Source organism: Phlebotomus papatasi, chromosome 1 (genome assembly GCF_024763615.1).
Source record: "Phlebotomus papatasi isolate M1 chromosome 1, Ppap_2.1, whole genome shotgun sequence".
Taxonomy (NCBI): domain Eukaryota; kingdom Metazoa; phylum Arthropoda; class Insecta; order Diptera; family Psychodidae; genus Phlebotomus; species Phlebotomus papatasi.
This window is the reverse complement of record NC_077222.1, coordinates 41,553,151-41,570,699: the sequence shown is the minus strand read 5'-3', so window position 1 is coordinate 41,570,699 and position 17,549 is coordinate 41,553,151. Positions and strand designations below refer to the sequence as shown.

At 32.1% G+C, this 17,549-nt stretch overlaps 1 protein-coding gene across 4 annotated transcripts in view; it reads right to left on the bottom strand.

The window, feature by feature from the left end:
* LOC129799756 (sex determination protein fruitless) overlaps window positions 1-17,549 on the bottom strand; it is a 205,680-nt gene that overhangs the window by 10,949 nt on the left and 177,182 nt on the right. For 2 of the 4 annotated variants that reach the window (XM_055843959.1, XM_055843960.1), the window contains exon 7: window positions 5,054-6,042. The exons of 1 other annotated variant lie outside the window; for it this stretch is intronic. In XM_055843959.1, the coding sequence (XP_055699934.1) occupies window positions 5,645-6,042 (398 nt within the window). In that variant the 3' untranslated portion in view covers window positions 5,054-5,644. Of the gene's footprint in view, window positions 1-5,053; window positions 6,043-15,157; window positions 15,717-17,549 lie in introns of those variants that run through there. One more of the 4 variants, XM_055843957.1, reaches the window with a different exon arrangement.

Genomic DNA, 17,549 nt, shown 5'->3' with positions numbered 1-17,549 from the left:
TATGTGTGTTTTATAATTGCTGAAAAAATTGTTTAAGGTACTGTCTATTACATTTAGTTAAAAAAAAAATGAAAAAAAATAAAGTGAATCTACTAAAACCTATCAAAAAAAATTAGTTTACTCTAAAAAAAAATCCCGTTTCGTGTTATTGCAATCGTCTTACAGACGAGTTTTTACTTAACAAAAAAAGATTAATAAAAAAAATCGTCAACTATTGTATCTCAATATGATCGAATATGCCTACCGTTAATGTTTTCTTGTATATAAATATTTTTTTTCTTTAAATTGTATAATTATTAGAATATATAGAAAATAGTAACAATTACTCTTCATCTCTACAGTTAAACTTTTTTATATAATAAAAAAAGAAATATTATATAAATTATTATTTGCAATAGAGGTCTGAATTACAAAAAAAAATGTTAATCATCAACATATCGCTTCACTTAAAATTCTGGCAAAAATATATCTATATATAAATTATGCTCTACATGGAGAACATAAGATGTTTCCAGAAAAAAAATTGGCCAAAAAATATATAAGAATTGAAATGATTGTAAAATGTTTTCAGAAAAAAATATGTATTCAGTAGAGGAGAAGTAAGAAATAATTTCTCACATTTTCCCTATAAGACCAAAAAAGTCCCCTAATAGTGATTATTTTACAGTGCTTCCCATTGAAACATCCTCATGGGGATGCTGCGGACAATGCAGGGGTGGTATGACTAACAAACATTCAGATTGGAATAGGTTAAGCGACCTCAACCGGTCTAAATATTTCGTAAAATATTATAATTACGACCAGATATTGACCAGATATTATTTCAATAAAGCATTATCCACATAGAACTAAATATTTATTTAAAATATTTACGTCTACTATTTCTTTTTCAATCATTTTTCTGATTGGATGAAGCTCGAAAGCTTACAAAAAAACACTATGGAACAAAAACATGAAATTCTATTATAAATTTCAGTTCCATGACTTCTCTGTTTAATTAAAGCTTGAAAGTTTTCAAAGCTTAATTTTTGTGCATCTTTTGAGACCCTGAAACCCAAATAGAATCACTGAGAGAAATCTGAAAAAGTTAAAATAACATTGCGGAAATGTTTATTATACCCTGCAGTATTGATCCGAAATCGGTGTAAATATTATGCTTTTTAGGTGCATTAGGGGTTAAAGTTACCCTTTTCATGTTAATTTTACCCTTGAAAAGGTGTAAAATTTACATAAAAAGCCTAATAAAAAGTGAAGATATTTTTCACTTTTTCTTGTAAAAATTTTGCAGCTATTGCACCGCGACTTAAACAAATTTGCTCGTAATTCTTGTATTATTTCGGCGAGCATTATGAAATATGTATTTTTAGATAGCTTTTAATGCACAATTTTGAAATATATCAGACTGATAAGTCAATTCTCTTTAGGAAAAAACTTGCCAATAGTCTTCAGTGCCTCTATGCAAAAACGTATGGAAAAATGAAATGTCGAGAGGCCCCTGATAAAAAGTGTTGATATATTTTTACACCTATAAAGTGTTAAAATTATGAGGAAAAAAAGTTAATCGCACCCCCTTTTTTCTCAGTGACTAAGGATTTTCTGTAAAAACTTGTCTTTTGCGCAATTTAGAATTGTTAAAAAAAACGACTTTTGTGAATCACTACAAACTTAAAAAAAGACCAAAGGTCAGTAATTGCAAGAACCGTATTAGTTCCGAAACTAAAGATATGTTTGATAAAAAAATCCTGAAACTGCAGAATATGTTATGCTCTAGACACGCTTACGACTTAACCCGATAGACGACTTAACTATTTCTAACTAATCCGCCTCTTAGTTTAAACCGAGAAACGGCTTAGTTACTGGGAAACTGATGGGAATTTAGTCAAATCATTATTTTGATTGTAATTACGTTAAGTCGTCTCTCGATTTAAGCCGTAAAAGTGTCTAGGGCATTACCGTCCAAAATGAGTTAAACCACTATAATTGGAATAAAATATTTAACCCTAAAAAATAATTCACATCAATCGCTTCTCTGATTGGATGAAGCTTGAAAGGTTTTAAAGCATTGGCCAATCAGAAAACACAATGAAGCTAAAATATTTAATTATACAAAATATTTAAGTTTCACCGCTTTATTGATTGGTTAAGACTAAAAAGCATTCAATTCAAAGATTTCACAAATCAGAATATCTTATTTAATTACATGTGGATAATGCTCAAATAGCAACATTTTGGTGGAAGACTTGTTCCAACGAATATTTTTTAAAATTATAAAAACATAAAGATAAAATAATTAAACTATACAAAATCAAATAAAAAGTAATATCAAAAAGATGAGTTTTTCGTGTTATTCCTAATTAAAATTTTTTAATATGAAATTTTTTGTAATCTATAAGCAATTAACATGCTCTCAACAAACTACAAAATTTTATTTTGAATTGACTGAATTATAAAACTAAATTATAATTTAATTGTAGATTGAAATTTAAGTTTTGTGCCAAATTGATTAATATTAGATGTTGGTGTAACTGTACCAAAATTTGGCATAATTACATGCAAACGCCAAAGTCTTAAGAATTGAAATATAATATTTTTAATAAAAATTGATTTTTTTTACTTCTTTCTAAGGAGTCTTGATTGGGCCCTCGTAGACAGTTTATCGTTTTGGTTTTCTCTAAAATCACTTTTAATATGATATTTTAAAATTAATAAAAATATAGACATAACTTTGGATAATATTTCGGCCACCTTAATTTTAATAGTACCTTGCTGTTCCGGAATTCTTACAAAGACTTTATCACAACATCTTGTTTGTCGAAGAGACATTTTTGTTAATTTTTGCATTCTATAATCTCTAGTGTACGAAAAAAAACAAAAATTAAAGAAAAATTTGAGGAACAAAAAAAGTGACCGAAATTGCAAGCTGGCCGATATTTGGTACAGTTATCCTATTATCTAAATTTTGGAATCTATTTAACTTTGTAAAGTCTCCTAATACAAGACTCTGGAAAAGAGGAAATTTGCGATTAAACTAATTAAATGAAATTTAAATACGAAACATTTGCCTTTATATAATTTGAGAAAAGTCTACAATTCTTAAAGGGACACTATTTTACGTAATTTTGCACGTGTCTTGTTTGTTGAAAATGTTGTCAAATGCAATTAGAGCAGAAATTCGACAAATTCCAAGAACTGCATTAAATCTCATTTAGCTTGAACGCTAATTTATTTATTTTAATTTTCGTATAACGTAATTCATAAAGTTAAATATCCGATTTAGTTTGTTTAAATTTTCAGAAAATTCTTCAAGTTACTTTAAAAATATTTGAGATTACACAGTTATTCAATGGTCTAACAAACATCAACCACCAAAGCTAAAAATATAGTTAGCTGAGACATAAACCAATTACGTGGGAAACACAATATTTTTTTTTTATTACAAAGAGACTTAATCAGAACAAGTGACGCCCATTTCTCAATTTTAATCACAGTTGAGATTGGAGAAGTACCTGCCTTCCACCTAGGATTCGTTTTAATCGACTGACGCTCTTTATACACAAAATACATGAAATAGAACTTAAGTTCAAAAACTCTCAAAAATCTATTTTTTTTAAAACTTAAATAGGGGGAGATTGGGCTACTTTGAGCTGTTGGGCTACATTGTTATACGATTTTTTCGCATATTTCTAAACGAATCTGGGTTTTAACATGATGTAATTCATTCACACAAAATAATTGTGAATCTAAATAAAATAATTGTAATGACCAGCTTCATTTAGAAATAGGCGAAAAAGTCGTATAACAATCTAGCCCCACAGCTCAATGAAGCCCCACCTCCCCTTACCAAAAGTAAAATTTTAGCAATTATCAAACAAAACCCTGTGTAGCGAAAATATTAAAGTATTCCATTGCACTTTTAGCGCAAATTTTTACTTTTATGGTATGTGTCTCGGCTTATCGGAAAAATATTAAAGTGTCTTTGCTAATCGCTTTTCCAGAATTTATTCTTTTTATAATAAGATTATTAAAGAGGCCTAATAATCTGAAAATATTAAGGTAAGTGAAGCAGGATTGCGTATGTAGATTGAATCGTAACCCTAAAATAAAATAATTTTTTTTGAAAATTATTCGCTGCTTTATACTAATTGTCTTTTGTAACATGTGTTCCATTAGCAACTAAAGCAAAAGATTTTGCAGGAAAAAAACAATTAATAAAAAGCAATAAATAATTTTCAAAAAAAATATATATTTTTTTTTTGGTGACGATTCAACCTTCTTGGTCGATACATGCTTCGCTTACCTTAACAAAGACCAATGTTACGGCGTTATCACACTTGCACATTAAAATTTTAATGTGATTCACATTAATTGTCGCTTGTGGGCGTCCAAATATGTTACTTGTGTCTTTGAGTCACTTAATATTTGGGGTTTTTCTATTTATTGATAAAGAAGTGGACTTGGCCTGCAAAAATAAGTTTAAATTTACCTAAAGCATAAATATTTTTCACATTAAAAAATTAATGAGAAAATCACATTAATTTTTCGCATTAATGCTATAAATCAATTTATATCAAATTTTGCGAGCCAAGTCTACCTTTTTATCAACAAATAGATCAAATTTTGAATATAAAATGATTCAAACAAACAAATTACACATTTGGACTCTTACCAGCGACAATTAATGTGAATCATATTAAAATTTTAATGTGCAAGTGCGATAACACAGTTAGATCACCAAATTTTACCAATGTTGACTATTACTTGGGAGATAATGTATTACAGCTTGAAAAATAGCCAACAAACTAGACTTTTTCTCATTTAAGACATGGTATTAAATATTTCATTGCTTAAACTTAAAATATTTTGGTACCGTCCCATTCTCCGATTGGACAGAGCTTGAAAGCTGTCAAAGTTTCAGCCAATCAAATAGCGCGACGGGATTAAATATTTCATTGGAACAAATATATGAATTTTTCGAAGGCATAAAGAAAACTTTTCAATTTTCTTTTAAAGGATAATTAATCAAACGCAGTTTCACCACGAATAAAACGAAATATAACAAAGCTTTCCGGATTTAATCAATCGGAATGTTTCAATTATACCACCCCAGTCATTCATTTACAATTTTCATCTGGATTCTTGACTATTATTCTACTATTTGATATTTCTTCTAGAAATATTTCAAGTTACATGTATTCACTAGGAAGGATAGGTTAGCATATTTACAGTGTTGTGAAATTGTTTTCTGTGCAGGAACCTATAGTTAAATGACAAAAGAGCACAATTTCTTTTCTTTTGGGGGAGTTGTGGTTAGATTTTGGGGGGAGATTTTGGGTGGTTGGTGGTCTTGCGGCCTGGTTTGATAAATTCTCGGGTTTTTGTTAATGGTAGTCAGAAAAATCTTCCTTGCATAATTTTTGGGAATCATCCCAGTATCCTCCAGGTGTTGAGAGCTTCGGCCGCCCCATGTGCGCGCCCTTTTTCAATTGATCTGCAGGACAGTGTTGTCATCACCGGCGGCAAAGACGTCGGCGGCACTCTTGGCACGTCGCGTACGATGCATGAGGAGGCTGTGATGGTGGTGGTAGTGTTGATGGTCGAGATTCCAGAATTGTGCACCGTCCCCAGCGTCACGTGTGCAATTGTATCAGTCACTTGGTGTCCCACCACCTCCGCCGCCGGCTCCACTTTGAGACGTCGTGGCCGTTGACTGTTGCAGCTGTGCCGCCGCCGCCTGTTGCTGCTGCTGCAGTTGCTGCTGTGCCGCCGCGGCGCTCAGCGCATTCACAGCAGCTGCCGCCATGAGGTTCTCAAATTTCCTCGTGTCCGGATTGAACATGGGATGCTTAAACTTGCAGTGTGTGCGCAAATTGTCACTCCTGGTGTACGTGGCACGGCACAGTGGACACTCAAATCGTCCAGGAAAGTGTACATGATAGTGGTTTCTAATGTGCGTGACGACTTTGCCGCACAGCTTGCACCGGTGCAGGTTGCAGCCACCGGATAGCCGCTCGAATGTCAGCCGCATGTGCCAGGCCTTTGAGCCTGCAACACACAATACGCGAGATTTCGATCACCAATTTGGGCAAAAACAGAGAAGAGTTTGTGTTATAGTTTTTTCAGAGGTTTTTGTTTTTTTTTTTTGCTTTTAGTTGGGGATTTGCTGCATTTGATTTTTATATAGCAAAGAGAGGGAAATGCCAAAAAAATTAAGAAATTAGGGATTTTTTTTTAATGTAAAATTATTGATTTTTGTTTTCTAATTTTTTGTTGTTGTTTTAGATATATGATAATAAGTAATTATGTAAGGTAAGAATAAATAATGGTAATCCATTGCCTAAACATCATGAACCAATGTAAGCAAAAATTATCCAATAAATGTCATAGTATCCATATAGTTTATATTACACTATTATTAATAAGTCGTTAATTAGTATTATTACTATTATTATAATCTTCCATGTTCAACATATTAATTTCTTTTCTTTTTTTTTTAAATCATATCACTAAGCTACGTACAATTCTCCTAAGAAGATTAAAAAAAAAACATCCTTTTCTTTAAGCTCCATAATGTGTTTTAGTTTCTTGCAACTTTTTACATGGCCTCTTTTAACAATTCTTCTTCTATTTTTTTTTTATATATATAGACGACCCTCTCATCCTTCCTCCTTTAGGTCTTTTTCCTCCATCCTAACCACAAGTTTCCACTCAACTTTTAAACTCTTTTATTATTCTTTTTGTCCTATTTGCAAATTCTTTAATCCTTACTAAATATGTAATATGGCAACAAAGGTGTGATGTTATTCTCAAACAGTATCATCCTCAAGAGATCTAATTTATTTTATCAACTAATAATATTAATAGAGAAACTCATCATTCCAGTAACATAGAAATAAATTATTGTAAAATGTTATTGACATAGATAAGAGAAAGTTTGATAAATAAATAAAATACAAACAATACAGCAATTAATCACACAAAACCCATGTGAAAGAAATAATTACAAGAAAAAATGCATCGAGAATTTAGAAGTCATTCGTGAGAGATAAAATTATTATGTCTAGAGATCTTTCGATTTTTATTTTTGTTTGTAATGTAAACAATTAACCAACCAGCACCAATAGGAAACCATATAATTCTCCTGACATATGGTACACAAAAAGAAATGTTATTGTTAATTGCTATGGTGGTAAGTTCTGTTGAAAAATTTATTGTAATAATAAAGAAAAGGGAAGAACACGATAAAAAAATAAGAAAACAACTACTGAGCCAAAATGCGTATGTATTTGTAGATTTTATTAATTAAAAATTTCAAAAATATTCAAAATTATAAAATTGTGTTTTAATTTCTCCCTCCTGTACCTCCATATAAAAATATATTAAATCCTGATGTAAAAGTACTTTTCAAGTCAACGAAATCAATTAGCAATACAGGAATTTTTTTCACGGTACGTAAAAATATGGAAAATCTTTTATTTATTTCACTCACTCTATTGTCGGTGAAAAAGTTTTTTTTCTCGACTAGATTATAATTCATAAAACTTTTTTGTGCAAAAAAAATATACCATAATTATTGTTCCATGTAATTGTAAGTCCATTAAACACAACTTATTTATTGTTTAACGAAATTTATTTCCTTTTAATGATTGTACCCTCCAAAAAAAGCTCAATCTCATACAACTCATCCCAGATTTTTTTATTTTCAAATAAAACAGAATGAAACACATGAAAGATTAACCATTGAAATTTTTTCACAAGTTATGATAACATTTAGTATTAAATTTTTTATCCTCACAGGTGGGTGAAATTTGTTTTCCAGCAAAAGGACAAACCTTGGAAATGATAGGCAAATATGACAGCACAATTTGCATAATCAATGTGAATATTTTGAAAGAAATATCAAAACGATACGGAATTTGATTTTGCCAAAAATACAAATAAAGACAGAAATGAATTAAAGAAAATTGACTGAAGAATGTCAGAAAAAGGAAATTCTTCAGGTTTCTTTGGGCATGCAATCAAGAAAAATCAGAAGGAACAAAACGATTTTTGAACATAAAATAATAATTTACATGCAATATATGCCCTGAATTTTGCACAAAAAAAGAATTAAATAAAGTCATTTCAGCAGGTGTAAAGACAAAAAGAGGAGAAATTTTGATTGAATTTTCGGTGTTTTGTTGGACTAAGAGACAAGCAGCATAAATAAAAATAATAATCTTTGGCTTTTGTGGCTATAACAATGCAACCCTAGAGTTTTTTTTTTGTAAATGGAGCGGCAGTTACCACAAAAATTGTATCAGCTTAAAACATTTCACACAGAAAATACTATATGAACTTTAATAGAAGAATAGTGTTTATCTGGGTTTATCTCCAATAATAATTTCTATAATCCGAATTGTGTAATATTTTTTTCCGCATAAAAACCTAGATTACAATTCCCTTTAAGAGCTCACATTGGGATTAAATTGTGTATAAAAGACATCTCGTTAATAATTCCATAGTATGAGGAATTATGACCATACTTCTTTAACCCTTTAACGACAAAACAGTTTGCGCGGATCGAAAATACGCGATAAAAATGAAACCGATAGACAAAATCAGTAAAAAGTCTTACATCTAGCCTTAGAAAATCCAACTGAGACTGATTCGGTGTATTTTTTACCTCTATGACCGATAGGGACAAAAATGGCCTAAAAATTGAAGTAATTTTTCTGACAATAACAATGAATGATAATTTTCACTATAATGAAAAATATTATGTTTGAGTATTGTAGTTTATTTTTCCAAAGCGGTTTTGCTTTTAAAAAAATTGGAAGTATAAAAAATAATTAAAATTAACTTTCAAGATGAGAATTTAAAAATTCGTAATTTTTTAGCTTAAAAATGTACTGTATAGCAAATAGCTAGAGACTTGCAAAAAATATCCTAGATTCCTTCAACCTTCTACTTTGCAATTACGTACAAACATAAGAAAAAAAATAACTTTATGTAGTCAGGAAAAATAATTTTCTTTATGGGACACCGGTGTTCCAATCGCCCTTAAAGGGTTAATTCTATCAGGACGGTTTTCATTCAAAATTATAAGGGAAGAACCCAATCTCAGTCAATATTCAAGAGAAATACATACTAAAAGATTCAATTTATTGAAAATAATTAACTCATGCTATTGTTAAAAAAAAAATTTTCTTTTCCTATATAGGTGATAAGGGAAAACTGATCTGCCTTTGAATTCACCACGCTTTGAATATTATAATTTTCTCTTATGGGCTCTACACACTAGGAGCAATTTCTTTTAAAAATGCCTTTTTAAAGAAAATTTCTCCTATCCTTGTAGGCCGAAACGGCAGATTTTTTTTAAAAGTAATTTTTGACGGAAATTGCTTCTAGTGTGTAGACACCATTAGGGAGAAGTGGGATACCTTTGAATTGGAGTAGCTAGAGCTTTTTTGCTTATTTTTAAATAAAACTGGGCCTTGCCATTGTAAAATAAAGCTTCATAAACCATTTGTGAAGCTAAAATACATCACTATAAGTTTAAATTCCGTTTATAAATAGGAAAAAAGAGCCCAATTTCAAAGCTGCCCCAATTCAAAGGCGCCCTACTTCCTCCTTTCTTAAACAAAAAATTCTATTTCAATAAATTGAGGTTAATAGAAAATAGTTCACAGTGTTAATAAACTACAGTTTATCGAATAGAATTTTTTCTTTTGAAAAATTGAAATATTCAAAGGTAGGCCACATGCCCCTACTACTGTCAAAGTCAAAATCTTTACGTTTTATCTATACAATTTTGTTTTTTTCTGGAAAAGCAAAAAGATTTGCACCAACAGATTTTTTCCCTACACAGAAAAAATTTTTTTGCAAAATTGTTCGTAAATGTTTGGATCATTTTGTAGACTTACGTTAGGAACGTAAATTGTATAACCCACAAAAAAGTTCGTAGAAGTTTGTTCTTTTTTCACCATCATTGTTCGTAACATGATCCCTCGACGACCTTTTTTTGTTTATTAACAAACATTTGTCAAGTGATAGTAGAGCACTCCGTTTACACTGCAAGTGTCTCGGGGTCGAATCCCCTTTAGGTTGCCAGGAATTTTTCTGGCGTTAAAGGTGTTTAAATTGCATCCAGTGAGCATCACTGTACTTGATTCCACAGATCATGGGACTGACAATCTCATCCCGTATAAAAAAAAACAATAATACGTGTCTAGAAATCCCCATGCGTGAAAGCCTAGTTCCTTCATGGAATGTTGTGCCAGCATTATTATTATTATTTTTTTGTGAAAAAGCGCAAACTTCTACGAATTTTTTAGTACAATAATTTACGAGCATTATGTAAGTCCCCAATGGGAATTCAAAAACATTTACGAACAATTTTACGAAATATTTTTTCTGTGTAAAGGCGTCTACACATTAGGAGCCATTAAAAAAATATTTTTTAAAGAAATTGTCTGTTTTATTGTAGGCAGAAACGTCAAATCTTCTTTTTTCTTTAAAGGCAATTTTTGACGAAAGTTGCCTTTAGTTTGTTAAGTGTTATATATGCTGTAGATATAGGGGCCAAATCAAGAGAACTGATAATTCAAAAAAACCTAAGTAATTACTGGTTATAGCTTTATCACCGATTAACATTATTTATGCAATAGTTTTCAATAATTTATTTATGTTCAGCTTCCTATGGATTTTTTTGTTACTGTAATCTAACCATTTACAAAAATGCAATTTGCTTGTGCGCCCGAAACTATGTAAAACATTTTTACTACTTTTTGGTTTAATGATCATTTTTTTGGGTTCAGTTTTAAAGTTCTATTAGAAAAAACATTAAAGATATTCAAATGACTAACAATTCTCTAGATATAATGAATGAAAACTGAGAACCTCCACACTCAACATCGTCATTGCATAATGTAATTGTTTTGGCAAAACAATCGCGGTTTATTTAATTATTTATTAAACAAACTTTCTTGAACAGTTAGATAAAATGAAAGCACTTTAATTTCTCAACGAAAACTCATTTATATGACTGGAGTATTATTTTTATAATTATCCGGAGTTAATATCAGTTAAAAAAGGAGCCTTTTCAAGGGTTAATTCTGCAAATGTTTTATTATAATATAGGGCCCCACATATTTTATTTCTAAAACTATTAATGATCACTAACGGTATTATCAATTTAGATTTTAAGATACTCGAATATTTAATAAAAAAAAATCTTTAGAAATTAGTAGCGATAAACTTTGATAAATATAATTTTGAGAAAATAAATGAAAATCTGTTTGAATTGATTACAAACAGAAAGGACATACGATTAGACATTTCCGATCTTCGGATTTTTCTCAATCACCAGATCATGTATAACAATCCTATTATCCTATAACAACTCTTATCTTTATTTCTATCCAAAATACTTGTTTATCAGTTGTCATCAACTTTTGTTTGAGAAAAATAGCAACCCCTAATTGATGAAAGATCATTTTAATTATTTCGCTTTTAAAAATTCTGCAATATTTTTTTATGTTTGAAAAGAGCATCACGTCAGCTAATTAATATAAAATTCCTTAATTGGAGTATGCTATAGAGTTCACAGTGCTTAAATTTGTCCTATCCTGATTTATACGATAAAAATATCTTTTCAAAAATTTTTTTATCAAAAAACAAAATTCCATTTAAATCACATTAAAAACAAATTTAAAAAATTATAGAAAATTGTTTATATTCCATTAAAACCTTCTATCTGATTCCCTTTAGTGTTCATTGCATGAAAGTGAGTAGGATAGCTGAATTTCTACTTATAAAAAAATTCTGTATAGAGCAAAAAGTATACCTAGACCTACATATTAATAATAATTCATTCACGTAGAAAAATAATGGGAAAAGAAGATTTTGCCATTAAGTAATTGTTCCTGGTGTCCGGACAAACCAATTTGTAAGTTCAGATTTTGATAAAATCTAGTGATAGTTTAGAGTTTGAGTAATACTAGACTATTTTGAAGATTATTGAATTGAATTAAAGTTTTAAGAAAATCTACCGAAAGCTAATATTTGCGAAATTCCGAACTCGAAATTGTCTCCGTTGTCCATTGGCCGGAATTCTAAATCTTATTCCATATCGGTTTACTACCGATTTCAACTGCTACATTAAGCATCTAAAAATCAGCCGAAAATCGAAAACAGGTGATTGAATTTGAATTAATAATGAGTTCAATTACAGGTAGGGGACTAGTCCCCGGCGAGTGGCCTTCAAAGTTGAAGCCAATTTCTTACTTTCACATACAAGTGCGAATGGAAATTTTTCTGCACTCGTGACCGTTACACTATGTATGTCAAAATTGAAGTGAGCTTTGTGTACAAGACTCTGGTCCTTGTAAAGAGGGATAAATATACTATATTTCTGTCTAAATATTTCGTTGGTCTGAGAAGTATAAACTGAGTTTCCGATCCATTTGCGAGTTGGCTTCAAATAGCCCCATATATTAAAAAAAAACACTTCGCCGCGGGGTAGGTAGGGGAGGTTACGGTAGTTTTGATTTGAGTAGCTTTGAAAATATATCAATTTCCCACTAATTAAACCGTTTCTCGCCTTAAGTCGAGAGACGGATTAGTCAGAAACTGATGGAAATGTAATATGATCATCATTTTGATTATAATTACGTTAAGCTGTTAAGTCATGTTACCCTGCTTAAGTCAGGGGCAAGACGTTTCCTATCTTTCCCATATGTTTCTAGCGTGCCGATAAAAATTCCAGGTTTATTAGCTGTTTTCTGTTATTGTGGAATGAATTAGCTAAAAATACAAACACAAAATTAAAGCCTACTTAATATTGAATAGGCAACCGAAAACCCCAAATAGGCAACCTACGTAGTTTTGGAGATATCCCGTGAAATGTGTTCGAAAACGGGGAAAAATTTACACTGAAATTGGTCGCACTTTTCAGTGCTAATGTCACCCTCCTGGTTTAAGTCGTATGTGTGTCTAGTCTAGGACATTAGTTAGTTCATGCAAATTTATAAACGATTGATAAATAAATCTTATAACAAAAAAACTCTAGTTCTATGAAAACTCCGAGTCTCTCCTACTTAGGGGGAACTGGGGCAGTAGTAATCTGGGGTAGTTGTAAACACTGTGATTTTTTTCAATAATTTTAAGACTCCAGAGGATAAAACCGATAAGCATTCATAGATACCATGGGGATGTATGTCCACAGATAAATTGGTCAATAAAATCCTAATATACTTTAAAAATAAAAATCATTTTCCTGAAAATGTTGATATTTCGATTATTTTGATCATTTGGATTTCCACCTGGAAATTAAAAATTGTGTAAAATAATCGAAATGTAGCAATACCAGTTCTTTCCTACATCTTTTAGGATTATATTAATGTATTTACTAGAGAAATTGAGATTCTCATTATTTCAAAAGAATTAATAATTGGTCAGAAAACAGCATTTGGGGTAGATGTAACCAGGCAATTTCAATTTCACAAAATGAGTAGGTAAAAGAGCGGGAAATTGACCTTCATGCGAAATATCTATAATTCATAGATTACGAAAAAAATTGGTGACGCTGTGTTCAATAAAAAGTCACATGATGTCAAAATATGGGGAAAATCCATTGAAAAATGTCTTTGATATGCATGCTTTTAGTTTTTTTGCTATTTTAATTATTCTTTGTAAAAAGTGTCGTGATTTTTTGAAAAATATACAGTCTTTATATATCTCTTAAGTAATTAAAATAATCGAGAGTGGTGCACAGTTAATTTCAAGGGTGGGAAAAAAGGTGTTTACATCCTCCCCAGAAAGTGGTTACTTCTACCCCAGGTATTTTGTGAAAAGAGAAAAATGCACAGGGACACAAATTTTATTTTTATGGAAAACTCAATTGTTTTCCAGCATCCGCATTACCCTCGACGAATTGCCTATACCCAAGGGTAAAACATGAGCTAAGAAATATTTTCCAAAAAATCACGGTGTCCTTGGAAAATCACCTCAAATTCGCATCTATTGAATATGTTTACATGTGCCCCAGTCTCCCCTATACGAATTTATTACAGGTTGAACCCGATACAGTCCTGTGGTGAATTTCATGTCGTTTGAAATAAATCACAATCATAGTTTTGGAGATGACAGTGTAGGGTGAGAAAAACGTTTCTCAAAAATATCAATTAATTAGCGTAAGCTATTAAAGATTGGAAATCGATATCTCTTACCATTTGGCCTCCAGCTCGATAATGTACAAAAGGAAAATTGTAATCCATTCTCAAATTATTTTTTTTTTCGAAGCCACAATTTTAGAATTTCGACAAAATATAACATTTCGGGTGATGCGGAATTGAAATCTATAGATTGCATAGTATTCTTCTCTCTTTAAATTCGATGGAATTACAATAATCACCTAGCACATAAGCAATACGTACATGTATAAATGAATCCAATAAAATATTTTGATCCCATTGAGTTTTTATTGGCTAAAGTTTCGAAAGCTTTTAAGCTTTAACCAATCAGAAAACACAATGAGGCCAAAATATTTCAAGAGACTATTTCTTTGTAAGTGGATAATGACAAAAAAAAATCTCATTTTCCGAACAACATTGTGGCCACTGTGCACTCAAACTGCCGCTCCATGTAAAAAATACTTTAAGGGTTTTTTTTTTAAACAATTTTCCCTCCCTCACGATTTCACTGAAAAATTTAAATTTTCCTCTCACACACACCCTCAATCTCACCACAATTCTTTCACACTGCAGACCCAATGGCGAAAAAATATTGTTGTTTTTTTTCCTCACAAAATGGTATATTATACATAGCTTGAAATAGCACGAGCACTAGCTTCAAAAATGTTTCTCTACTTTTTTGCATCTCTATATTAACAATTAATTTTTAATGCTCGCTAGTTGTCAGTTTGAAATATAGTTACTCTAACCATAAGTGGGGTGTTACATTTCCTCTTGAAAAATAAGACATTCCTCAGTACAACGCGATTTTTCGTTCCGGGGAAAAAAAAACTTTTTGTTGCCACAGCAATATATGATAAAATAATGTCTATACATCTTTTATGGCTATACAATATGGCTCTTTAGTCTGAAGAATCTCTAGTAGATTTTCTATGACATCTACAATATAACATGTTTATTTTTTGGTTTCTTTAATGTTTCTCTTCTTTTTTTTTGTTAGATTTTTTAATCTTTTTTTTTTCGAGAGACAATGGCTACAGTTAAATGTTTACTTTGAATGTTACAAGTAGATCGATCACATATGTACGTAGTGACTAAAGAAGCGATCTTTTATCTCCGCGTGCTTTATCTTGCAGTGAGCTTTCATATTGTCACGCCGCGTGAACTTTTGCCCACAGACGGGACACTCGTGACTCTGCGGTCGGTGGATGTTGGCATGGTGCCAGCGGTTGGAGACCGTCTTGTGGCAACTCACGCATCGGTACAAGGTGGGAAAGGTGCCCGACAGCTGGACAAACAGGGTGGAGTAGTCAATGTTGTGATCACGGCGGGTCGGTACCGAAGCGCCCACGACGCTACCCACCGGATGACCGCCACCCCCATTCTCGCCATGGCCCTCGGCTGGGTGGCTGTGGTGCTGGCTGACCAGGTGCCCCTGATGCCCTGCTGATGTTACCTGGTGGGTCGGCCCCGGGGGCGGCGGTGGGTGGATGTTGTGGTGACCACGTGACGCCACCATCAGCGGCTGCAATATGTTGCGCCCACCTGCAACATACAGGGCAACATGGCGTCACGGAGCGCCTCACCACGCTCACACACTCTAGCACGCATCAACGCCCACGCAACACACACCCACCGAACCACTCACGCACTATATGGCCTACCCTCACAACTCTATTACATCCCCTAAGTGGGACACAAAGTTTCCTGCATATATCCTACTTCCCAAATCTTCCCGCATCTATTGGATTTTTTTTATAAAACAAATTCTGGCATTATGGTTCTTGCACACTATGTAACAACTACGCACATCTACTAAAACATCTCACTCATATGATATTACAGGGGCATAACTCTACCAACTAAATTTCTTCTATGTAATACAGCTTTAAAAATTCCTCTCACTATTTCTCTACTCTCTAAGAATAAGAAAAACAGCAAGAAACTTACACTGTCCCACCCAAAAGCAAACTTGGAGCTAGAGTTATGCCCCTGTAACTTCAAATGAGTCATTTTTGCAAGTGACAGATTCAGGGCTTTAACTTGAGCTTTAAGAATTTTGAGCGTATGTGTAAGAGTTTATGTGAGCGAGGTTGGGCAAACTCATGTTAAGTAAATACTTCAAAACACTATCACAGTCTTCAGATTTAAGGCGTAGCTATATGACTTATCCTCCCTAATTTTTCAGGCAAAATTTTTGAAAAAAATAACTTTGACTCATGTGCTGGACTGACCTAGGGCTTAAACCGAGAGACGGCTTAATGTAATTACACACAGCTCTTCGTTATCCGGGCGACAACTGCCAAATACTGGCTGTTGATGTATTCAAAATTATTTTTACTAAACATGAAGTTTCTCCAATGTGAATTAAAGTATTATTATCATTGTATTGAAGTTTTTAATAAATAATTGTGATAAAAAATGAAACATAAGCACACCATGAAGAAAATTCTTTTGTTCTTTATCAGACAGAAAATAAATTCACACAGCACAAAATATAAAAACCGATGATCATTCAAAAAACCTAAATGTCATTTTGTCTTCCAGTCAGCCGGATAACGAAGAGCCGTGTGTATAATCAAAATAATGATAAGATGACATTTCAATTCCATTCAATTTATTTTCATCAAAATAATGATAAAATTATACCCGTGTTGTATCAGTTGGCAGCACTGCCGCGAAGAAACCTGAATAACCGGGATAACAAATGAATTGTCAGTCAGTAGATGATGTGCCATGCCAATAAATGTACGCGTCGGCGTTTTTGGAAGTGAAATAAATCACTAAAAATAAACCAAAGATAGTTTCCTGCTAAGCCGTCTCTGGACTTAAGCCGTAAGTCTGTCTAGGTTATTTGACTTAAAGACCAAAGACCCAGACTGATTTAGTGTTAAACGAACAGTCAAAAGAATATATGCAAAAAAAACCTAATTCTTAATCCTAAACCCTCTGTGTACGATAGTTTAAGCTTATCATTTACCGACAAATTGTATAGGCCAAATGTTCTCAAGGTTATCAGCCCAAATCTATTCAGGCCTTTAGAAGACTTATATTTGGGAAGAGGTATTAAAAAAATAAATAAAATGCATATTATTTAGGATTTCGAGATCTTCAGAATCCAACCTAAATCTCTATTTTGAAACCCTTATGGGATTAATATCAAGTTACGCTTTATAACTACAAAATTAAGTAGGCGAAACTGGGGCAACACCAAACGCGGGGTAGCACTAAACACTTATTTTTATTTCTGAACTACTTGGACTATCTATACCATTTCTTCAGTAATCAAGCATCCCTATAATGCCTCTAAATTTCTATAATTCTTGTTTACTGAAGTTGGATATATGATTAAAAACTCGCAGTGTTTGGTGCTACCCC